Raw genomic sequence first — 24,645 nt, forward strand, 5'->3', positions numbered from 1 at the left:
CACAACTTCCCCCGGGTATGTGGTAAGTTGAGCAGCCTTGGGGTAAGTGGGTGACGGTTTCCTGTGACAGTGGGTGATGGTGCTGGTCGTCAAAGTTTAATTAATGGAATGTGGTTGGTATATTGTATATCTTAAATGTATGCAGTAGATCTTTCTGTTCAATGCCACTTACCCTTCCATTTCCTAACCAGTTGTCTGGGACAGGGATGTTGTTTCGATGTGCCAGTTTGTAGGCATGTTCTCTGCATTTGAGCCTACAAAGCCCATGAAACTGGTCCGCAAGTTTCTTGATATGTTTAGCAAGCTCAGACTCCCATGTCATCAGATAAGACATTGGTGCCTCTGCTACTTTATCACAGCCTCTTTCACACAGGTCCATGTTTTTCTTTTTATGTCATTGTACCTCTTCAGTGTCATTCAGTCTATTTTTTTCATCTCTTGTCCTTGGCTGCTCTCAAGAACCTCAAGGGGGCTAGACCCCTGCTTGTTTTACGTTTGTATAAACAGGGCATGATGATGTCTGCTCTGTAACAATAAAAATCCATCTTGAGTTCATATACATGACACACTGCAAAAATACTATGCATAAAACTGATGAAATGTTATCATTATTTGTATGGGCTATGGTGGCCATTGGCTCAACTTACCCCAAGGCAAACATTTTGACGATATTAGCCCAAACAGCTCCAAGGATGCACTTTCATGCTATGTTTAGGACCTCATATTGAAGCTTATAGAGACCCCAACAAATGTATAAAACAATCTTAAAATGATCTACTTTTATTTAGATACAAGCTTCATGCAACCTACAACAATAAATTAATTTGATTTTGTGGAGAAAAAAAAAGAATTAAGAACTTGCTTACCACTTTTCCATGTGGTTTCTTCCTTCTCAAACTCCATGAAATAATGGTTAGTGCTATCCGGAATCCTTGGGACTTCCCTACCCTAAACCCTAACCTTACATTTCAATTTCAATGGGGTAACGTCAGAGTTTGGACTTCCAAAGGATATCAGATAGCATGGACCATGAAATGATGACCTCTTCCTAAATATTTTGTGTATGGTTTCCTGGACACAAGGTGTGGGTCAACTAACCCTTTGTCTCAACTTACCCCACTCTCCCCTAGTCCCTTATGTAAGTAAGCGTATGACCATTTGAAACCATGTTGAAATTAAATACAAAATCGACTCTGTCCTGACTGACAAAAAAGATAAAAATCAGAGACCGAGTTTCCCTTCTCTCAGTCAAACCAAAACATTATACTTCATTCTTGAATCAACACACATGGCCATTTTTTATAATAAACTCCAATGGCTGCATATTGTTAGGTACTTGTGTTAGACATGGGCTTAACTGTGGTTCACATTTTATAATATCATGTCATGTTTCTGTGTTTACAGCAGATCATTTCTTGTATAAACCTTTAAGCTTTTCTGTTCAATTTGTGTTTACAGTCTGCAGTCCATGAAGACCTGTTGATATCTGGTGTTGCTTGCAGGAGAGACTCGACCTCTGAAGTGGCTGATCACAAACCTTGGAACAGAACTCTGGATCAGAAGCTGTCGCTCTTCCTTCCCGAGTCGGAACCGGGACTGAACCACGAGGTACAGAGACTCCACCACAACCACCACACAGAAGACAACCAGTGGACAGGTGGACTGAACAACCTCAGTCCTGGTGGTCATCAGAGAGACAGAGGCTCCAGTCAGGGATCCAGTCTGCAGCCCAGACCCTTCTCTTCAAGTCTCAGTGCAGGGATGAAGCAGGGCCTGATAGAGATAGACCCTCCTGTTCCTATGATATAAACACCACAGTATCTATGATGAACAGAGCAGGTCACCCTGGGCTTCAGCCTTCACAGAGAGTGGTGGGAGACCCCCCAGGTGGTAGTCTAACAGGAAGTCTGTCTTGTCCTTCAGGATCTCGTCTAATGCCTGGTGACTGGGTTCATAGAAGGCCTAGGTCTAGCTTTCCTCAGCTACCTCATAGTTACCCCACCAATACAGACAGGGTCACGATGGGTGTTCACCATGAGAGGTATCTAGCCTATAACACAACACACAATCCAAACAACACCCAAACAATGACTAGAGGTCAAGGAGGGAGCGCAAAGCCTAACCACCTGACGGTGGTGGCTTCTGCTTCTACCTCCTCTGGTGTCATTGGGACACAACATGGGAGGCCGAGCATTAGGCCAGACGATGACAAGCCATACGCCTGCCCCACGTGTGGGAAGCGCTTTGCAAAAGCAAACTATGTGAAGGACCACCAGACCGTTCACACTAAGGAGAGGCCCTTCAAGTGCAAACTATGTTACAAGAGCTTCTCCTTCCAGAGTAACCTCATCAGACATTGGAGTGTTCACAACATGGATAAATCATAGCAGTGTGGCTTGAGATGTACACAGGATATCTGGGAGCCATTCTTTAGCTGACAGTTTTTACACTGCTGCTACTCGTTGTTTATTATCTATGCATAGTGTCATGACGTTGGCCTCTTTGGGTACAGGGCTATCAGTTGACCCCCTCCCCTTTGTACCATCCCCCAACCTTGCACCCCCACCCAGGCCCTGTGTGAAAGGGTTGTAAAAAACTCTAAGAGGAGAATCTCCTACCACAGGTTTCATAGAGAGACAAAGGAAATTCTTCCAACTCATAGAATTGGAGAACCGAGCGACATGTGTGTTCTGGAGAAGATATGGAAGATTGGTGAAGACTCCAGCTACGAACTGGTCCGCTTGGTACAATTTTGTGATACTCAGAAGAGACAATATAGCCATATTACCATAAAACTGTTTATATGATAGCCTCAGCGATGAGACTTGAATCCACATGGTTGTATAAAATGTATTAATAAGGATAAAGCTATTTGTAATACATTGAGATGCTATGTACTGATGTTAATGTGATAGAATTGTATTTCTGTAACCAAGTCTAACTCAGTCATAGGCACACCCCCCAGGGACACAGACAGGACCAGGCGTCATTTGACAAGCCTGTTCTATGGGCACTATAAAACACCCCCTGATTTACATTTCTAGAGACCAGGCCTCCACTCCATTGCGAGTTGGCCCATAGGTTTGACCATCCAAGTACTCTACTGAAAGTGAACTATTGTAACGTTTGTCGTCGGGAGACGAGGAAGCGGACCAAAACGCAGCTGGGAGCGAATACATGTTTATTTAACACACTAGAATTAAACATGTACACAAAATCAAGGAAAAAAACTGCCAATACGTTACGTGCTCAAATAACGAGACAACAACCCACAAACATCGTGGGGGAAAAGGAACTTAAATGTGATTCCCAATCAGACTTCACAAGCGACAGCTGTCTGATTGGGAAAATCACCCGAGCCCAACATAGAAATAAAACACAAAGAAAGGCTATAACCAAAACATAGAAAATAAAGCATAGAAATGCCACACCCTGACCAAAATAGCAGAGTTCACCTGGTCAGGGCGTGACAGTACCCCCCCTCCAACGGTGCGTACTCCCGGCGCACCAACCTAAAGTCTATTAGGGGGGGGACCCGGGTGGGCGCCTCACCCTCGGTGGAGGCTCTGGCCCCGGGAGTGTTTCTCCCCCTGCCTCCACCCTAGCCCTACCCCTCTGGCCCGGACTGGACCACTGTGGAGCGGCATGCTCAGGCTCCGGAGCGGAGCCGTCAACCGGAACATGATTGGGCACCGGTGGACCAGACACGGGCCGTGCCGGACTGTGGACACGCACCGTGGGCTTGGTGCGGGGAACAGGAACGGGCCGGACAGGACTGTGGACACGCACCGTGGGCTTGGTGCGGGGAACAGGGACGGGCCGGACAGGACTGTGGACACGCACCGTGGGCTTGGTGCGGGGAACAGGGATGGGCCGGACAGGACTGGGGACACGCACCACTAACCTGGTGCGGGGAGCAGGGACGGGCCGGACAGGACTGGGGACACGCACCACTAACCTGGTGCGGGGAGCAGGGACGGGCCGGGCCGGACTGGGGACACGCACCACTAACCTGGTGCGGGGAGCAGGGACGGGCCGGACAGGACTGGGGACACGCACCACTGACTTGGTGCGGGGAGCAGGGATGGGCCGGACCGGACTGGGGACACGCACCACTGACTTGGTGCGGGGAGCAGGGACGGGCCGGACCGGACTGGGGACACGCACCACTGACTTGGTGCGGGGAGCAGGGACGGGCCAGACAGGACTGGGGACACGCACCACTGACTTGGTGCGGGGAGCAGGGACGGGCCGGACAGGACTGGGGACACGCACCACTAACCTGGTGCGGGGAGCAGGGACGGGCCGGACAGGACTGGGGACACGCACCACTAACCTGGTGCGGGGAGCAGGGACGGGCCAGACAGGACTGTGAACACGTACTGGTGACCTGAAGCGTGGAGCCGGTTTAGCCACTCGTCCTGGCTGGATGCCCATCCTAGCACGGCATGTGCTGGGCATGTCCACCGGACGCACTGGGCTGTGCGGGCGCACTGGCGACACAGCGCGCAACTCTGCATACCATGGCTTGGTGCGGGGAGCAGGGACGGGCCGGACAGGACTGGGGACACGCACCGTGGGCTTGGTGCGGGGAACAGGAACGGGCCAGACAGGACTGTGAACACGCACTGGTGACCTGAAGCGTGGAGCCGGTTTAGCCACTCGTCCTGGCTGGATGCCCATCCTAGCACGGCATGTGCTGGGCATGTCCACCGGACGCACCGGGCTGTGCGGGCGCACTGGCGACACAGCGCGCAACTCAGCATACCATGGCTCCTCCTCCAGATCTTCCCTCTGCAGGTCCTCAATCAAACGCCTCATCTCCTTCTCTTCCTCCGCCGTCATCCCCCACGAGAGCAGTGGTCTGGGCTCTTCCTCTGCCCTTCCGGACCACCCCATTAGCCCCCCCAAAAAATTTTCTTGGGGCTGTTTTCCGGGCCTCCTCGACCGCCGCCTGCGACTCCGTCTACCGGCTGGCTTTTCCTCCTCGACCTGGGAGTCCGTCCGCCAGGGTCCTTTCCCCGACATGATCTCCTCCCAGGTCCAGAACTCCTTTCCCTCGCGAGCCCATCTCTCGCGCTCCTTTTCCTCCCGCTGCTTGGTCCTGGTTCGGTGGGTTGTTCTGTAACGTTTGTCGTCGGGAGACGAGGAAGCGGACAAAAACGCAGCTGGGAGCGAATACATGTTTATTTAACACACTAGAATTAAACATGTACACAAAATCAAGGAAAAAAACTGCCAATACGTTACGTGCTCAAATAACGAGACAACAACCCACAAACATCGTGGGGGAAAAGGAACTTAAATGTGATTCCCAATCAGACTTCACAAGCGACAGCTGTCTGATTGGGAAAATCACCCGAGCCCAACATAGAAATAAAACACAAAGAAAGGCTATAACCAAAACATAGAAAATAAAGCATAGAAATGCCACACCCTGACCAAAATAGCAGAGTTCACCTGGTCAGGGCGTGACAACTATACCACGTGGTTAACTTTTAGACTATCGAGACCGACAGAATAAGAACAAGTCTTTGATATTAATTATTAGTCTGCAGCTAAGTAAATTATATCATCGAACGCTCCGTTGATGAGATTGGGGGCGTGCTCAGTCCTCCTTTTCCTGTAGTCCACAATCATCTCTTTTTGTCTTGATCCCGTTGAGGGAGAAGTTGTTATCCTGGCACCACACAGCAGGTTCTGACCACCTCCCTATAGCCTGTCTCCTCATTATTGGAGTCGTGCCTGGCTATGCAGTCATGAGTGAACAAGGAGGACAGGAGGGGACTGAGCACGCACTCTTAAGGGGCCCCCGTTTTGAGGATCAGCGTGGCGGATGTGTTGTTACCTGCCCTTACCACCTGGGGGTGGCCCGTCAGGACGTCCAGGATCCAGTTGCAGAGGGAGGTGTTTAGTCCCAGGGTCCTTAGCTTAATGATGAGCTTTGAGGGCACTATGGTGTTGAATGCTAAGCTGTAGTCAATGAATAGCATTCTCACATAGGTGTTCCTTTTGTCCAGGTGGGAAAGGGCAGTGTTGGGTGTATGTCTGTTGGGGCGGTATGCAAATTGGAGTCAGTCTAGGGTTTCTGGGATAATGGTGATGATGTGAGCCTTTCAAAGCACTTCATGGTTACAGACGTGAGTGCTACGGGTCAGTAGTCATTTAGGCAGGTTACCTTAGTGTTCTTGGGCACAGGGATTATGGTGGTCTACTTGAAACATATTGGTATTAGACTCAGTCAAGGACAGGTTGAACATTTCAGTGAATACACTTGCCAGTTGGTCAGCGCATGCTCAGAGTACATGTCCTGGCAATCCATCTGGCCCTGCGGCCTTGTGAATGTTGACCTGTTTAAAGGTCTTACTCACATGTTTCAGTGTTACTTGCCTCGAAGTGAGCATAGAAGTAATTTAGCTCGTTTAGTAGGCTCGTGTCACTGGGCAGCTCGTGGCTGTGCTTCCCTTTGTAGTTTGTAATAGTTTGCAAGCCCTGCCACATCCAACGAGCATCGGAGCCGGTGTAGTACGATTCGATCTTAGTCCTGTATTGACACTTTGCCTGTTTGATGGTTCGTCGGAGGGCATAACGGGATTTATTATGAGCTTCAGGGTTAGAATATATTCCAGTCTGTGCTAGCAAAACAGTCCTGTAGCTTAGCATCTGCTTCATCTGACCACTTTTTTATTGACCGAGTCACTGGTGCTTCCTGCTTTAGTTTTTCTTTTTTCTCGGCATGGAATTATGGTCAGATTTGCCAAATGACACCTTTGTTTTAAGCCATGGATTTCTAATCCCTTAATATTACTGTTGGATCTAATTTTAACATCTAACATTCCGATGGCAATAATAAATAGATACGCCGATAGTGGACAACCTTTGTTTTTTTACTCCTCTTGACAGTTTAAAACTTTCTGACATGTAGCCATTATTTACTATTTTACACCAAGGGTTACTATACATAACTTTAACCCATTTTAAAAGAGATTCTCCAAAAGTTGAAAAATTCCAGGCATTTGTATATGAACTCCAGTTGACTTTTATCATAAGCCTGTTCAAAGTCAGCTATGAAAATCAGGCCTGGTTTCCCCGATATTTCATAGTGTTCAATTGTTTCCAGTACCTGTCTTATATGTGCTGCTGTGCGTTTTGTTGCTAACCTTTGCTATCTGACAACTTTACGTTTTTTACTTTTTAATTACCGTTTATATTTTTAGTTTTTCCCTCACTCAACTTTTTTTCCATTCAACTTTTTTCACTCCGGACGCTTTATCTGGACGTGGTTCGTTAGGACCTCCACCAGCCGAAGCTAAGTAGTAACATTAACATGATGCCTTCTAATTGCAGTCGCTGTACTCATAATATACAAGAGAATGATCGCCTTACGGCGAGGATAGCTGTGCTGAAAGCCCAGCTTCAGACGCAATCGTTAGGCAAGGGTAATTTCAGTGTAGGAAAGGATGAAATAACGTCTGTGCCACCAGTAAGTACAGATAGTAGTATAAATCCCCTCGCACGGTCCCCGCAGCCGGACAACTTTCTCATGGCTTCTGGAGTGAAATGCTGTAGGAATGCTCAACCGGTGTTGCTCATTCAGCCGACAGAAACTTGAAACCGGTTCTCCCCATTAAGCAGCGAGTCGGAGTCAGAGGCCGAGCCTTCTCTGGTCTCTACTCCTCCCGTTACAGGGTCTGAGATGCCAAAGCCTCCCACCATTAGCTCTGACAAATTGAAAACCTTAGTCATTGGCGACTCCATTACCCGCAGTATTAGACTTAAAAATAATCATCCAGCGATCATACACTGTTTACCAGGGGGCAGGGCTACCGATGTTAAGGCTAATCTGAAGATGGTGCTGGCTAAAGCTAAAACTGGCGAGTGTAGAGAGTATAGGGATATTGTTATCCATGTCGGCACCAACGATGTTAGGATGAAACAGTCAGAGGTCACCAAGCACAACATAGCTTCAGTGTGTAAATCAGCTAGAAAGATGTGTCGGCATCGAGTAATTGTCTCTGGCCCCCTCCCAGTTAGGGGGAGTGATGAGCTCTACAGCACAGTCTCACAACTCAATCGCTGGTTGAAAACTGTTTTCTGCCCTTCCCAAAAGATAGAATTTGTAGACAATTGGCCCTCTTTCTGGGACTCATCCACAAACAGGACCAAGCCTGGCCTGTTGAGGAGTGACGGACTCCATCCTAGCTGGAGGGGTGCTCTCATCTCATCTACGAACATAGACAGGGCTCTAACTCCCCTAGCTCCACAATGAAATAGGGTGTAGACCAGGCAGCAGGCTGTTAGCCAGCCTGCCAGCTTAGTGGAGTCTGCCACTAGCACAGTCAGTGTAGTCAGCTCAGCTATCCCCATTGAGACCGTGTCTGTGCCTCGACCTAGGTTGGGCAAAACTAAACATGGTGGTGTTCGCCTTAGCAATCTCTCTGGAATAAAGACCTCCTCCATTCCTGCCATTATTGAAAGAGATTGTGATACCTCACATCTCAAAATAGGGCTACTTAATGTTAGATCCCTCACTTCCAAGGCAGTTATAGTCAATGAACTAATCACTGATCATAATCTTGATGTGATTGGCCTGACTGAAACATGACTTAAGCCTGATGATTTTACTGTGTTAAATGAGGCCTCACCTCCTGGTTACACTAGTGACCATATCCCCCGTGCATACCGCAAAGGCGGAGGTGTTGCTAACATTTACGATAGCAAATTTCAATTTACAAAAAAAAAAAAAACTGATGTTTTCATCTTTTGAGCTTCTAGTCATGAAATCTATGCAGCCTACTCAATCACTTTTTATAGCTACTGTTTACAGGCCTCCTGGGCCATATATAGCGTTCCTCACTGAGTTCCCTGAATTCTTATCAGACCTTGTAGTCATAGCAGAAAATATTCTAATTTTTGGTGACTTTAATATTCACATGGAAAAGTCCACAGACCCACTCCAAAAGGCTTTCGGAGCCATCATCAACTCAGTGGGTTTTGTCCAACATGTCTCCGGACCTACTCACTGCCACAGTCATACTCTGGACCTAGTTTTGTCCCGTGGAATAAATGTTGTGGATCTTAATGTTTTCCTCATAATCCTGGACTATCGGACCACCATTTTATTACGTTTGTAATCGCAACAAATAATCTGCTCAGACCCCAACCAAGGATCATCAAAAGTCGTGCTATAAATTCTCAGACAACCCAAAGATTCCTTGATGCCCTTCCAGACTCCCTCTGCCTACCCAAGGACATCAGAGGACAAAAATCAGTTAACCACCTAACTGAGGAACTCGATTTAACCTTGCGCAATACCCTAGATGCAGTCGCACCACTAAAAACTAAAAACATTTGTCATAAGAAACTAGCTCCCTGGTATACAGAAAATACCCGAGCTCTGAAGCAAGCTTCCAGAAAATTGGAACGGAAATGGTGCCACACCAAACTGGAAGTCTTCCGACTAGCTTGGAAAGACAGTACCGTGCATTATCGAAGAGCCCTTACTGCTGCTCGATCATCCTATTTTTCAAACTTAATTGAGGAAAATAAGAACAATACAAAATGTATTTTTGATACTGTCGCAAAGCTAACTAAAAAGCAGCATTCCCCAAGAGAGGATGGCTTTCACTTCAGCAGTGACAAATTCATGAACTTCTTTGAGGAAAAGATCATGATCATTAGAAAGAAAATTACGGACTCCTCTTTAAATCTGCGTATTCCTCCAAAGCTCAGTTGTCCTGAGTCTGCACAACTCTGCCAGGACCTAGGATTAAGGGAGACACTCAAGTGTTTTAGTACTATATCTCTTGACACAATGATGAAAATAATCATGGCCTCTAAACCTTCAAGCTGCATACTGGACCCTATTCCAACTAAACTACTGAAAGAGCTGCTTCCTGTGCTTGGCCCTCCTATGTTGAACATAATAAACGGCTCTCTATCCACCGGATGTGTACCAAACTCACTAAAAGTGGCAGTAATAAAGCCTCTCTTGAAAAAGCCAAACCTTGACCCAGAAAATATAAAAAACTATCGGCCTATATCGAATCTCCCATTCCTCTCAAAATTTTTTGAAAAAGCTGTTGCGCAGCAACTCACTGCCTTCCTGAAGACAAACAATGTATATGAAATGCTTCAGTCTGGTTTTAGGCCCCATCATAGCACTGAGACTGCACTTGTGAAGATGATAAATGACCTTTTCATGGCGTCAGACCGAGGCTCTGCATCTGTCCTGATGCTCCTAGACCTTAGTGCTGCTTTTGATTCCATCGATCACCACATTCTTTTGGAGAGATTGGAAACCCTAATTGGTCTACACGGACAAGTTCTGGCCTGGTTTATATCTTATCTGTCGGAAAGATATCAGTTTGTCTCTGTGGATGGTTTGTCCTCTGACAAATCAACTGTAAATTTCGCTGTTCCTCAAGATTCCGTTTTAGGACCACTATTGTTTTCATAATATATTTTACCTCTTGGGGATGTCATTCGAAAACATAACGTTAACTTTCACTGCTATGTGGATGACACACAGCTGTACATTTTGATGAAACATGGTGAAGCCCCAGAATTGCCCTCGCTGGAAGCCTGTGTTTCAGACACAAGGAAGTGGATGGCTGCAAATGTTCTACTTTTAAACTCGGACAAAACAGAGATGCTTGTTCTAGGTCCCAAGAAACAAAGAGATCTTCTGTTGAATCTGACAATTAATCTTGATGGTTGTACAGTCGTCTCAAATAAAACTGTGAAGGACCTCGGCGTTGCTCTGGACCTTGATCTCTCTTTTGACAAACATATCAAGATTGTTTCAAGGACAGCTTTTTTCCATCTACTTAACATTGCAAAAATCAGAATTTTTCTGTCCAAAAATGATGCAGAAAAATTAATCCATGCTTTTGTCACTTCTAGGTTAGACTACTGCAATGCTCTACTTTCTGGCTACCCGGATAAAGCACTAAATAAACTTCAGTTAGTGCTAAATACGGCTGCTAGAATCCTGACTAGAACCAAAAAATGTTATCATATTACTCCAGTGCTAGCCTCCCCACACTGGCTTCCTGTTAAGGCAAGGGCTGATTTCAAGGTTTTACTGCTAACCTACAAAGCATTACAGGGGCTTTCTTTCCATCTTTCAGATTTGGTCCTGCTGTACATACCTACACGTACGCTACGGTCACAAGACGCAGGCCTCCTAATTCTCCCTAGAATTTCTAAGCAAACAGCTGGAGGCAGGGCTTTCGCCTATAGAGCTCCATTTTTATGTAATGGTATGCCTACCCATGTGAGAGACGCAGACTCAGTCTCAACCTTTAAGTCTTTATTGAAGACTCATCTCTTCAGTAGATCCTATGATTGAGTGCCGTCCCTAGGAGGGGTGCGTCACTTGAGTGGCTTGAGTCACTGACGTGATCTTCCTGTCTGGGTTGGCGCCCCCCCTTGGGTTGTGCCGTGGCAGAGATCTTTGTGGGCTATACTCGGCCTTGTCTCAGGATGGTAAGTTGGTGGTTGAAGGTATCCCTCTAGTGGTGTGGGGGCTGTGCTTTGGCAATGTGGGTGGGGTTATATCCTGCCTGTTTGGCCCTGTCCGGGGGGGGTTTCGGATGGGGCCACAGTGTCTCCTGACACCTCCTGTCTCAGCCTCCAGTATTTATGCTGCAGTAGTTTGTGTCAGGGTGCTAGGGTCAGTCTGTTATCTGGAGTATTTCTCCTGTCTTATCCGGTGTCCTGTGTGAATTTAAGTATGCTCTATCTAATTCTCTCTTTCTTTCTTTCTTTCTTTCTTTCTTTCTTTCTTTCTTTCTTTCTTTCTTTCTTTCTCTCGGAGGACCTGAGCCCTAGGACCATACCTCAGGACTACCTGGCATGATGACTCCTTGCTGTCCCCAGTCCACCTGGCCGTGCTGCTGCTCCAGTTTCAACTGTTCTGCCTGCGGCTATGGAACCCTGACCTGTTCACCCGATGTGCTACCTGTCCCAGACCTGCTGTTTTCAACTCTCTAGAGACAGCAGGAGCGGTAGAGATACTCTCAATGATCGGCTATGAAAATCCAACTGACATTTACTCCTGAGGTGCTGACCTGTTGCACCCTCGACAACCACTGTGATTATTATTATTTGACCTTGCTGCTCATTTATGAACATTTGAACATCTTGGCCATGTTCTGTTACAATCTCCACCCGGCACAGCCAGAAGAGGACTGGCCACCCCTCATAGCCTGGTTCCTCTCTAGGTTTCTTCCTAGGTTTTGGACTTTCTAGGGAGTTTTTCCTAGCCACCTTGCTTCTACACCTGCATTGCTTGCTGTTTGGGGTTTTAGGCTGGGTTTCTGTATAGCACTTTGAGATATCAGCTGATGTAAGAAGGGCTATATAAATACATTTGATTTGATATTATCTCCAATGTATTGCCCATGTAAAAAACCTGTCTCATTAGGATGAATAATATCTGACAAAACCTTTTTAATTCTATGCGCTAAGCATTTAGCGCATAGAAGTGTAAGACGCCTCCAATTTTTTAAATGGACTGGATCTTTATATACAGTTGAAGTCGGAAGTTTACATACACATTAGCCATAAACATTTAAACTCCGTTTTTCACAATTCCTGACATTTAATCCTAGTAAAAATTCCCTGTCTCAGGTCAGTTATGATCACCACTTTATTTTAAGAATATGAAATGTCAGAATAATAGTAGAGAGAATAATTTATTTAAGCTTTTATTTCTTTCATCACATTCCCAGTGGGTCAGAAGTTTACATACAGTCAATTAGTATTTGGTAGCATTGCCTTTAAATTGTTTAACTTGGGTGAAACATTTTGAGTAGCCTTCCACAAGCTTCCCACAATAAGTTGGGTGAATTTTGGCCGATTCCTCCTGACAGAGCTGGTGTAACTGAGTCAGGTTTGTAGGCCTCCTTGCTCACACACGCTTTTTCAGTTCTGCCCACAAATGTTCTATAGGATTGAGGTCAGGGCTTTGTGATGGCCACTCCAATACCTTGAATTTGTTGTCCTTAAGCCATTTTGCCACAACTTTGGAAGTATACTTGGTGTCATTGTCCATTTGGAAGACCCATTTGCGACCAAGCTTTAACTTCCTGACTGATGTCTTGTGATGTTGCTTCAATATATCCACATAAATTTCCTTTCTCATGATGCCATCTATTTTGTGAAGTGCACCAGTCCCTCCTGCAGCAAAGCACACCCACAACATGATGCTGCCACCCCTGTGCTTCACGGTTGGGATGGTGTTCTTCGGTTTGCAAGCCTCCCCCTTTTTCCTCCAAACATAACGATGGTCATTGTGGCCAAACAGTTCTATTTTTGTTTCATCAGACCAGAGGACATTTCTCCAAAAAGTACGATCTTTGTTCCCATGTGCAGTTGCAAACCGTAGTCTGCCTCTTTTATGGCGGTTTTGGAGCAGTGGCTTCTTCCTTACTGAGCGGCCTTTCAGGATATGTCGATATAGGACTTGTTTTACTGTGGATATAAATACTTTTGTCCCGGTTTCCTCCAGCATCTTCACAAGGTCCTTTGCTTTTGTTCTGGGATTGATTTGCACTTTTTGCACCAAAGTACATTCATCTATAGGAGACAGAACGTGTCTTCTTCCTGAGCGATGGCTGATGGTCTGCATGGTCCCATGGTGTTTATACTTGCGTACTATTGTTTGTACAGATGAACGTGGTACCTTCAGGCATTTGGAAATTGCTCCCAATGATGAACCAGACTTGTGGAGGTCTACAACTTTTTTTCTGAGGTCTTGGCTGATTTGATTTTCCCATGATGTCAAGCAAAGAGGCACTGAGTTTGAAGGTAGGCCTTGAAATACATCTACAGGTACACCTCCAATTGACTCAAATGATGTCAATTAGCCTATCAGAAGCTTCTAAAGCCATTACATAAACAGCTTAGAAAATTAAGGGCACAGTCAACTTAGTGTATGTAAACTTCTGACCCACTGGAATTGTGATACAGTGAATTATAAGTGAAATAATCTGTCTGTAAACAATTGTTGGAAAAATTACTTGCCAAAACTATAGTTTGTTAACAAGGAATTTGTAGAGTGGTTGAAAAATGAGTTATAATGACTCCAACATAAGTGTATGTAAACTTCTGACTTCAAATGTATATACACTGTGTACAAAACATTAGGACACTGCTTTTTCCATGACATGACTGACCAGATGAAAGCTATTATCCTTTAATAATGTCACCTGTTAAATCCACAATCAGTGTAGATGGAGGGGAGGAGAGGTTAAAGAAGGATTTTTAAGCCTTGAGACATTTTAGTGTGCCATTAAGAGTGTGAATGGGCATCACAAAAGATGTGTCTTTGAACAGGGTATGGTAGTAGGTGCCAGGCACACCGGTTTGAGTGTGTCAAGAACACTGCTGGGTTTTTCACGCTCAACAGTTAACCATGGGAATCAAGAATGGTCCACCACCCAAACGACATCCAGCCAACTTGAAACAAATGTTGGAAGCATTGGAATCAACATGGGCCAGGATGCCTGTGGAATGTTTTTAAACCCTTGTAGTCCATGCCTGACTAATTGAGGCTGTTCTGAGGGCACAAAGGGATGCAACTCAATATTAGGAAGGTGTTCCTAATGTTTTGTCCACTCAGTGTATGTGTAGGGTTGGACGGTGCAATTGGTGTGCCCCCCCATTTTTGTGACAAAATGTGCAATTCACACTATGTGCAATAGGTTACGCCACACAGCTTCTAGCCTACCGGAAACGCATACGAAGAAGAAAGGGCAGTGAACAGTGATCAAGAAACAATTTCCACGTTAGCGGTTTTGTTGTGATTTAGACGTTTATTAACAACCTGTAACTCATAATATGACTCATTTAACTGCACAGCATAGAATACTTAACCCATGTGGTGTTTAATACGCTCTAGAGACAGAACTTGGTTGATAGATGTTATCTAGATAACGCTAGCTTGCTGCTAACAATGGCTAACTGTATGGTTTTTCACACTCAAATAGCCTCCGTCATGGAGGTTCTAGCGAATGCAGCCGTGGCAGAGATCTGTAAACTCGTAGACGACGACTATGCAGTGTTTCGTTTGGAAATAACTCAAAGCCGGAAAGAAAACAGGGCATTGCGGAGAAAACTACTAGAACTGAAGGTGGCACGGGAGCGCGCAGAGAGGACAATGCGAGAGCGCGTCCTCGCCAATCGTCCCAGTAGTGTCAAGATCCTCGACCGATACAGAGGCATGGCAAGAGGTACATTTTGCTGCGTGGCCTGTCGCGGATTATAAATTACCCAGTGCCTGACGCCCTGTTACCCTCTGTTCAGATGTTACCCATAATTGGTTCTTGGTCAATTTTTGGATTGTATGCAATAATTCATCTGATTACTGAGCAATCTTGCGCAAAGAGACTATCATATTCTAAACATTGATTTACTGCATTGACTATTTACTCAAAAACAATGATGCATAATACATTGATCAATACAATAGATGGGTTATGAAAAGTGTTACCTTACATCCTTGCCTATTGTAGACATTGTTAATAGTGTACAGTATAGCATTGACAGAAGTTAACCTAACCACCTCTTTCACCACAATCACTCTCAGGTGAAGGACATCCCACTGGAGGCCAAAGGAGCTTTGTGAAGCCAGCGGGACACAATACATGGAGAGATGACCAACCAATCACTGTTGATGAGGGTGGTGGAACCTCAAACCAGCACGTTATTGTGATAGAGGTTAGTGTAAAAGTGTTTCATTACAAATTACAGTTACTTTGGAAATCAAATGTGGCCCATTTATTTCAGAAAGGCTCCCCCCACCTATTCACTTGCTTACATGTACATCCTCATTTATCTGCCATAGGGGAACTTATGAGACTTCCCTACAACATTGATATCCTTGTGTCAGTCTGCAGATGCAGAGGCTGCAGGTCCTGGGGTCAAGCAGGAGAGGACTGAAGGTGAGGAGGACCCATGGCACAGCAGAGACATCCAGACTGGAGTAGCTGGAGAACCCCCTGTAGCCACAGAGGACCCCACCACCCCAGCGCAGCCCAGGACCAGACGCAGCATCACGGAGGTCAGTGGAACGCAGAACGCCGTCCTCAAGTCAGAGACCAAGACTTTAACACACAGGCTCTTAAACACAGGATCTGACCACAAATCAGACCCAGAGAGACTGGGGCTGGGGAGACTGGGCTGTCCTGCTCCCGGCTCAGAGTACTTACCAGTATTTCACCATAGCCAGAGGATGGTTCATTCCCGTGGTGATAGTGATGTGTTAGACACTGGAGGTGATGATCCGTCTTGTTCTTACACTACAGAGATGGACCGTGACAACATATCCTTGGGTTTAGAGACACAGACTGATCTGTCTAGAGGGGACTGGAACCAGTATAGTAATAGTGTATACTCTGAAGGGTGCCTAGATAAGGAAGAGGAGGTTATAGTGGTAGATGAAGTGACTGTGAAAGTGGAGGGCGACGCTCCTCCCACATGGAATGCAGATAGTCACCTTGGAGATGGACACTCACAGGGCAGAGATTTCTTAGATTACAGGGAAAGCTTAGAGACTGATCTAAATGTCACCGCCCACTCCCCTTTACACTTGTTCGGGGATCTAGACCCAGTGTCCACGTTGATGGGGCCTTCCGATTCACACAGCCACATCCTTTTCGATCAGGTATTGAACTCAAACGACAGGGCTAGAGCCCAGGCTCAGGGAGGGGGAGCCACATCAGGCAATAGTAAAGAGAAACGGTTCCTCTGCATGTTCTGTAACAAAGGCTTCAGCTGCCTCCAAAAGGTGGAGAGGCATCAGAGGGTACACACAGGGGAGAAACCCTACAGCTGTACCCAGTGTGAGAAGAGGTTCTCCCGCCAGGACCATCTGAAGATGCACCTGAAGGTCCACACGGGAGAGAGGCCGTTCGCCTGTACGCACTGTGGGAAGAGGTTCTCAGAGAGGAGATACCTCAGGATACACCAGCAGAAAAATCATTCCACTCTATAACATAGAAAGTAACCATTCCACACAATCTTCTGACTTTTAGATCAAACCCTGCATTAATTGCATTTTTATTATATTTTAAATGTTGTCAGCAGAAAAGATCCACAGATTGTCATATTTAAGCCTAAAAAGTCTTTAATATTATTTGTGCTGTGTAGGCTATATGATGATCAAACTTTCCCAAGGCAATTAGTGAGAATTTATTCAGTTTATCATGTTCATGCTGATTTAGTTGAGACGTATGTGTGGTTTTCATATGGTGTATTTAACACTTGTTTGTTTAATAAACTAAAATGTTACTTTTTATTCTAAGACTTTCATTGACTCTAGACCCACACACTAACAAACACCTACTGTACATGTTAAAATAGTTTAGTCAGGTTTGTCTGATGACTTGACCCACAACGTCATATTTACAGTACCAGTCAAAAGTTGACACCCACTCATTCAAGGGTTTTCCCAATTTTTTACTATTTGCTACATTGTAGAATAATAGTGAAGACAACAAACTATGAAATAGCACATGGAATCATATAGTAACCAAGAGTGTTAAATAAATCCAAATATATTTTAGATTCTTCAAAGTAGCCACCCTTTACCTTGATGACAGCTTTGCACACGCTTGGCATTCTCTCAACCAGCTTCACCTGGAATGCTTTTCCAACGGTCTTGAATGAGTTTCCACATATGCTGAGCACTTGTTGGCTGCTTTTCCTTCACTCTGCGGTCCTACTTATACCAAACCATCTCAATTGGGTTGAGGTTGGGTGATTGTGGAGGCCAGGTCATCTGATGCAGCACTCCATCACTCTCCTTGGTCAAATAGCCCTTACACAGCCTGGAGGTGTGTTTGGTCATTGTCCTGTTGAAAAACAAATGATAGTCCTACTAAGCCCAAACCAGATGGGATGGCGTATCGCTGCAGAATGCTGTGGTAGCCATGCTGATTAAGTGTGCCTTGAATTCTAATTAAATCACTGACAGTGTCACCAGCAAAGCACCATCACACCTCCTCCACCATGCTTCACAGTGGGAACCTCACATGCGGATATCATCCGTCCACCTACTCTGCGTCTCAAAGATACGGCGTTCAGAACCAAAGAGCTAAAATTTGGACTCATCAGACCAAAGGACAGATTTCCACTGGTCTAATGTCCATTGCTCGTGTTTCTTGGCCCAAGCAAATCTTATTGATGTCCTTTAGTAGTGGTTTCTTGTAGTGGCAATTTGACCATGAAGGCTTGATTCATGCAGTCTCCTCTGAACAGTTGATGTTGATGTGTCTGTTACTTGAACTCTGAAGAATTTATTTGGGCTGCAATTTCTGAGGCTGGTAACTCTAATGAACTTATCCTCTGCAGCAGAGGTAACTCTGGGTCTTACTTTCCTGTGGTGGTCCTCACGAGAGCCAATTTCATCATAGCTCGATTGGTTTTTGCGACTGCACTTGAAGAAACGTTCAAAGTTCTTGAAATGTTCCAGATTGTCTTAAAGTAATGATGGACTGCCATTTATCTTTGCTTATTTGAGCTGTTCTTGGACTTAGCCCTATTTGGTAAAATACCATATTCTGTATACCCCCTACCTTGTCACAACACAACTGATTGGCTGAAACGCATTAAGAAGGAAAGAAATTGCACAAATTAACTTAACAAGGCACACCTGTTAATTGAAATGGATTCCAGGTAACTACCTCATGAAGCTGCTTGAGAGAATGCCAAGAGTGTGCATAGCTGTCAAGGCAAAGGGTGGCTACTTTGAAGAATCTCAAATATAAAATATATTTAAAAAAGTAAAAATAAAGAAAAACCCTTGAATGAGTAGGTATGTCCAAACTTTTGACTGGTACTGTATGTCCCCCATGATGGGTTTAACAACAATGAAGCCATTCTGTAACTACAGTATACACTCCATATTGAAAGTGTGTTTTATCTGTGTGTACATGTACATACCTGAGGGAGTGTATGTATGTAATCTGTATAAACTGTCTCTTCTAGGAGGAGGGTCCAGAGGTGCTGCTGGTGAAGGAGGAGGGATGTGAGGAGGGTCTGGAAAACCCTGAGAGGACCATTATCATGGAGGACAACCAGACTACACCTCCTCCTGAACCCCCAGCTGAGCAGCACAGGACAACACACAGTCTCACAGAGGTGAGCCCACTGTGAACTACTGTCTGAATGGTATTAGGTCAGGGCCCGTATCCACAAAGCCTTTCAGAGTAGGAGTACTGTTCTAGGATTAGTTTTGCCTTTTAGATCATAATGACTAAGATTATATAGACAAGTGGGGACCTGATCCTCGATCAATTCTCCCACTCTGAGACTGTTTATTGATAAGGGCCCAGGTCTTGATTAATTTTGTCTTAAGTGTGGGACCATGCCTTTCAATTATCAAACCATTAAAGAGTGTCAAGTAATCAATTCAACTAACACATTTGTGTAGTATCACATCAATCCCTCATTGCCCAATCAGAAGATGCTCCATAGCAGGGTGCTCATATCAGATTTCTTGATCCAACATCCTCTCACTCTGTATCTCTTACAGTCAGTAGACATGGAGGATGGGAATCCTGATCTGCTGATAGTCAAAGAGGAGACAATAGAAGACGAACCAGAGAGCATTGATCTGCTGAGTGGACTAAAGATGGGGGAGCAAGGTAAGGGAGAAATACATATAGCCTACATACAGTAATAGATCTTCAATGGGAATAGTGATGCACCTGGCTATTTGTTTTCTTCATTCATAAAATTAAATCAGTACAATGTATGTTTACATACTAAAACACACAATGTATGAACTTGACCAGGTAATTGACAACAACAAAAAAACTCCATATGTACTGTTCTCTGCCATGTTTGTAAAGTCTATTTTGTAACCTTCAGGTGATTGGCTGGAGGCTAACAGAGGAGACTGGGCGGCCATCTTGGATTTCCAGACCCCGACCGGTGCAGCTAAGGTTCCAGGGGACAACATCACTGAGAAGGCCAGGACCAGTGATGACATAGTGGAGGTCAGTGGATGGGACAGTGTCCTCAACTCTGGGCTGGGCAACAACACTGTTAACCACAACCAGAAACAGACAGTCGAACGCAAAACAACATCCAGTCTTAGTATCCATGACAACAGATTGTCTGAGACAAGGGTGAGGTGTCAATTTGGTCGACGGGGAGGTGTCGGTATGTGGCTTGAGAAAACAGATACAGACTTGGCTAGCGATGCTCCGTCCTGCTCCTATAGTTGTGATTCAGAGAGACTGATGGAGCCTCAGGTTAACCCCCTAACAGATGCTGCCTTCAGCCTGCCTTCTATAGGATCTATCAACTGGAACATGGACCCTGAGACAACACAGACACTCCCTGGCCTTCATCCTCCTCACACTCTCCTAATGTTAAACCAGACCTCAGACAATGTCAGTGCCTCAACATTAAATAGCTACACAAGCCCATAGACAAATAACAGTAGTAGAGACAGAATCCGTAAAGGTGGCAGCGCCACAGAGAGGCAGTTCCCGTGTTCGTTCTGTGGGAAAGCATTCAGTTTCCCCCAACAGGTGAAGATTCACCAGAGGATTCACACGGGGGAGAAATCATTTGGTTGCCACCTGTGCCAGGGCAGTTTCTTCCAATCGTCCAGCCTGAAGAGGCACCAGAGGGTCCACACAGGGAAAGAACCCTACAGCTGCACCCAGTTTGAGGAGAAATTCTCCAACCAGCACCAGCTGAAGATGCACCTGAGAGGTCCACACGGGAGACATGAACTAGTTACTTTGTCGTCAATTAGTTTGTTTTAGAGGTATAGGGAACTGGATGAGGTGAACTGAGGAAATATTGAGTATGATGAGGCAGAGTAGATGATATAGTGATGGTTGGTGTGATGGTGTCTATAAAAATTCTTCACTAATGAAAAGTTACAACCTTATCCTGTTGGTTGATGCTGGTGTTTTATAATGAGGAAATTATAGTGCCTTAATTCATGTTTACTTGGCATTAAGTGGTGAAGCTGTGAGTGTAATGTTTAACCTTTTCCATAGTATTCTAAAATTAATTTTATCATTGTGAGGGTACCAGATTTACAGAAAATGTTAAGTGTTACCATAGTGAGAAAAGTTATTCTACTTGTCACGTATCATTTTGTGCAATAAAAGTACTGTTCTTCAAAGTTGAGTGTATGACCACTTTGTTGAAATTAAACACAAAACTGAGTCTGTGCTGACTGACTTGGTTATTTTTGTATCATTGCAGGAACTGAGTTTCCTTTATCTCAGTTGAACCAAAACATTATACTTAATTCTTGAATCAACGCATATGGAATTGTTTTTATAATAAACACCAATGGCTCCAAATTGTTAGGCACAGTATTTCAATTAGTGTTAGGGATGTGTTTGACTGTGATTACCATTTTATAATGTCATGTTTCTGTATGTACAGCAAAGAGTTTCTTATATAAACCTTTATGCTTTTCTGTTCAATTTGTGTTTACAGTCTGCAGTCCATGAGGACCAGTTGATATCTGGTGTTGCTTGTGGGAGAGACTGGACTTCTGAGGTGGCTAGTCACAAACCCTGGCCCCAGATCAGAACCCTGGGTCCGGAGCCATCGCTCTTCCTTCCCGGGTTGAAACCAGGACAGAACCACAAGGGACAGAGACTCCACCACCACACAGAACAAAACCAGTGGACAGGTGGACTGAACAACCTCAGTCCTGGTGGTCATCAGAGAGACAGAGGCTCCAGTCAGGGATCCAGTCTGCAGCCCAGACCCTTCTCTTCACAGTCTCAGTGCAGGGATGAAGCAGGGCCTGGAGCTGATAGAGATAGACCCTCCTGTTCCTATGATACAAACACCACAGTATCCATGATGGACAGAGCAGGTCACCCTGGGCTTCAGCCTTCAAAGAGAGTGGTGGGAGACCCCCCTGGTGGTAGTCTATCAGCAAGTCTGTCTTCTCCTTCAGGGTTTCATCTAATGCCTGGTGACTTGGTTCAAAGAAGGTCTGGACCTGGATCTAGGCTTCCTCAGTTACTTCAGGGTTACCCCACAAATACAGACAGGGTCAGGATGGGTGTTCATCACAAGAGGTATCTAGCTTATAACACAGCACACAATCCCAACAACACCCAAACAATGGCTAGAGGTCAAGGAGGGAACTCAAACACTAACCACCTGAGGGCAGTGTCTCCTGCTTCCTCCTCTGGTGTCATTGGGTCACAACGTGGGAGGCAGAGTATTAAGACGGATGCAGACAAGCCGTACGCCTGCCCCACGTGTGGGAAGCGCTTCGCTGATGCAAATTATGTGAAGAGGCACCAGACCGTTCACACCAAGGAGAAGCCCTTCAAGTGCAAACTATGTTACAAGAGCTTCTCCTTCCTGACTAGCCTTATCAGACATAAGAGTGTCCACAAAGGGGAAAAATCATAGCAGTGTGGCTTGAGAAGTACGCAGGGGATGTCTGGGAACTATTCTTTAGCTGAAATATAGTTCTCATGTGAAGTGTCTTGGTGTAAGAGGATAATTAATCACATACCCCTCATTAACTTGTAATTTAAAAACAGGCTTGTGTAAATACTTGTTTTTAGAGAGACAATAAACCTAGGCTAGAACAAAGACAGTTTAATATTTACCTTACTGAGGTAATGTAGATGGAATAAAGTAATTATACTTTTCTAAACAAGTCTGCTCTCAGCTTGAAAGATACACATCAAATCTCCTATGAGAAGTACTGTAACATAATAAGCAGTACCATACTTCCAAGAACAGCACGCATCCATTTTTCATTTAACTACACCTTTGAGCTATGATGCCAACCAATAACGAAGGTTACGAATGTAGCCATGGTTATGTGAGCTATATGGATCACTCCGATATATTGGTATCACTACGTGGTGGAGGGATACATCCGAGATGAGGATTTACAGATTTACTCCCGTGTACGGCTGGGGTCCGCCCCTATATATAGACCCCATAGCCGCGACACACGTTCTCTACATAATTTGAGGGGCCACTAGCACCGTAGAGGATTGGAGTAACCCATATAGCTCACATAACCGTGGTTACATACATAACCGTGGTTACGTAACCTTTTATGTTTCACTATATTGGATCACTCCAATATATTGGTATACCCGTACCCGATTTAGTCGGTGCTAGAGGGACCTGGCCAGCCAGCGGCGAAGTCCCAGCGCAGGATCGAGATGCAAGAGCCGTCAATGTGGAAGAGGGGTCCCGGCACAGTCCCGGGACGAGGCGGCGACGCCGAGGACTGCTGAACAAACCGCAGAGGGAGGTGCCACATTTACCCGATAGTACCTAGCAAAGGTGCAAGAGGTAGCCCAGCTGGCCGCAGCACAGATATCAGCAAGGGGCACTCCTCTCAGTAGAGCCCAGGACGCAGCCACACCTCGTGTTGATTGTGCCACCACAGATCCCAGCACTGGCCTGCCAGCCAGGCGGTATGCTGTCGTAATCGTGTCCACGATCCAGTGAGAGAGCCTCTGCTTTGATAGCCCAGGCATCAGGACTCTCTTACCATAGTAGACAAAGAGCTGGTCTGTTGTTCACACTGACCATATCCACTCCACATAGGCAGCCAGTGCCTGCACAGAGCATAGCATGCCGGAGGGAGGCCCAGACTCCCCTGCCACTGCCGGGGGTCGTAAGCAGACAGGATAAAAGGGATGTTCACATCCCTGTCTGACAGAACCTTCGGGAGGAATGAAGGGTTGGGGGGTCCATCCGGGGTCCATCCGGTAGCACTCAGAACTTACCGAAAGAGCATGGAGCTCACCCACCCTCTTCATGGAAGTAATCGCTACCAAGAAAGCCACCTTCATAGAGAGGTGTTTCAGGGTGGCAGACTCCCAACGGTTCAAAAGGCGGCTTTGCCAAAGCTGCCAAGACCACATCCAGATCCCAGCTCACCATTGAGAGGGTCCTAGCAGGATGCAGGTGACAAACCCCCTTCATAAAACTGGAGACCAAGGGATGGCACTCCACTGGCCTGTCCATCCACCCCACATGGCAGGCAGATATAGCAGCCAAATACCCTCAGTGTAGAGGCTGCCAAGCCCTTATCCAAACCAGACTGCAGGTATTGGAGGACATACTGCCCCACGCATGACACGGGCACAACCTCAATATCAGTGCACCAAAAGCAGAACAACCGCTAGCGCAACTGGTATGCCGTGGTTGTAGCCGGTGCCCTTGCCCGTCTGTGCTGACCAGCTCCCGGCGGCACATCCTCAGCATCTCCACCCCACCCGAGAGAAAGGAGCGACAGCGCCACCTCAACAATGCCCTGAGGCACTGTGGGGTGGCGCTTCGGGTGCAGCCTGTGTGAGTTGAACCACCATTGAAGAGGCCGGATTTGAAATAGGCCCAGGGGAATCAGCAACAAGGCCGCCGTCAGCATGCCCAACAGGCGTTGGCAGGTCAAGGCGGATTCTACCCTCCCCTGCCAAAAGTGATTGAGGCAAGATAAGTTCGCCTGAACCCTTCTGGAGGGCAGGCGTGCTCATGAGGACTGAGTCCAGCTCCATGACAATGAAGGCCACCCTCCGGGTGGGCGTCAGATGACTCTTGTCTTTACAGTAATGCCCAGCCCGCCGATGTGGGTCAGGTGCATGTCTCTGTCTGACAGGACCTGGG

The 24,645-nt window shown here is 45.9% G+C and overlaps 2 protein-coding genes across 2 annotated transcripts in view; both read left to right on the forward strand.

Moving 5' to 3' along the window:
* Positions 1-22,672, forward strand: part of LOC115201881 (zinc finger protein GLI4-like) — a 225,254-nt gene extending 202,582 nt beyond the window's left edge. Inside the window, exons 5-6 of the mRNA XM_029765763.1 lie at positions 19,882-20,009; positions 21,481-22,672. Coding sequence (XP_029621623.1) covers positions 19,882-20,009; positions 21,481-22,419 — 1,067 coding nt within the window. The 3' untranslated portion in view covers positions 22,420-22,672. The remainder of the gene's footprint in view (positions 1-19,881; positions 20,010-21,480) is intronic.
* Positions 14,727-17,305, forward strand: LOC115201870 (zinc finger and BTB domain-containing protein 18.3-like). The gene is made up of 3 exons (XM_029765750.1): positions 14,727-15,239; positions 15,596-15,726; positions 15,899-17,305. Exons 1-3 carry the CDS (start codon positions 14,963-14,965, stop codon positions 17,000-17,002), a joined length of 1,512 nt encoding a protein of 503 aa, XP_029621610.1. The 5' UTR covers positions 14,727-14,962; the 3' UTR covers positions 17,003-17,305.
* Positions 22,673-24,645: the final 1,973 nt, after the last annotated feature.

Source organism: Salmo trutta, chromosome 11 (genome assembly GCF_901001165.1).
Source record: "Salmo trutta chromosome 11, fSalTru1.1, whole genome shotgun sequence".
Lineage (NCBI taxonomy): Eukaryota > Metazoa > Chordata > Actinopteri > Salmoniformes > Salmonidae > Salmo > Salmo trutta.

Coding starts and splice junctions, on each gene's coding strand:
- LOC115201870 (XM_029765750.1), top strand. CDS start 14,963: ATGGCTAACTGTATGGTTTTTCACACTCAAATAGCCTCCGTCATGGAG. Junction 15,240..15,595: donor ATACAGAGGCATGGCAAGAG/GTACATTTTGCT, acceptor AATCACTCTCAG/GTGAAGGACATCCCACTGGA. Junction 15,727..15,898: donor AGCACGTTATTGTGATAGAG/GTTAGTGTAAAA, acceptor TCCTTGTGTCAG/TCTGCAGATGCAGAGGCTGC.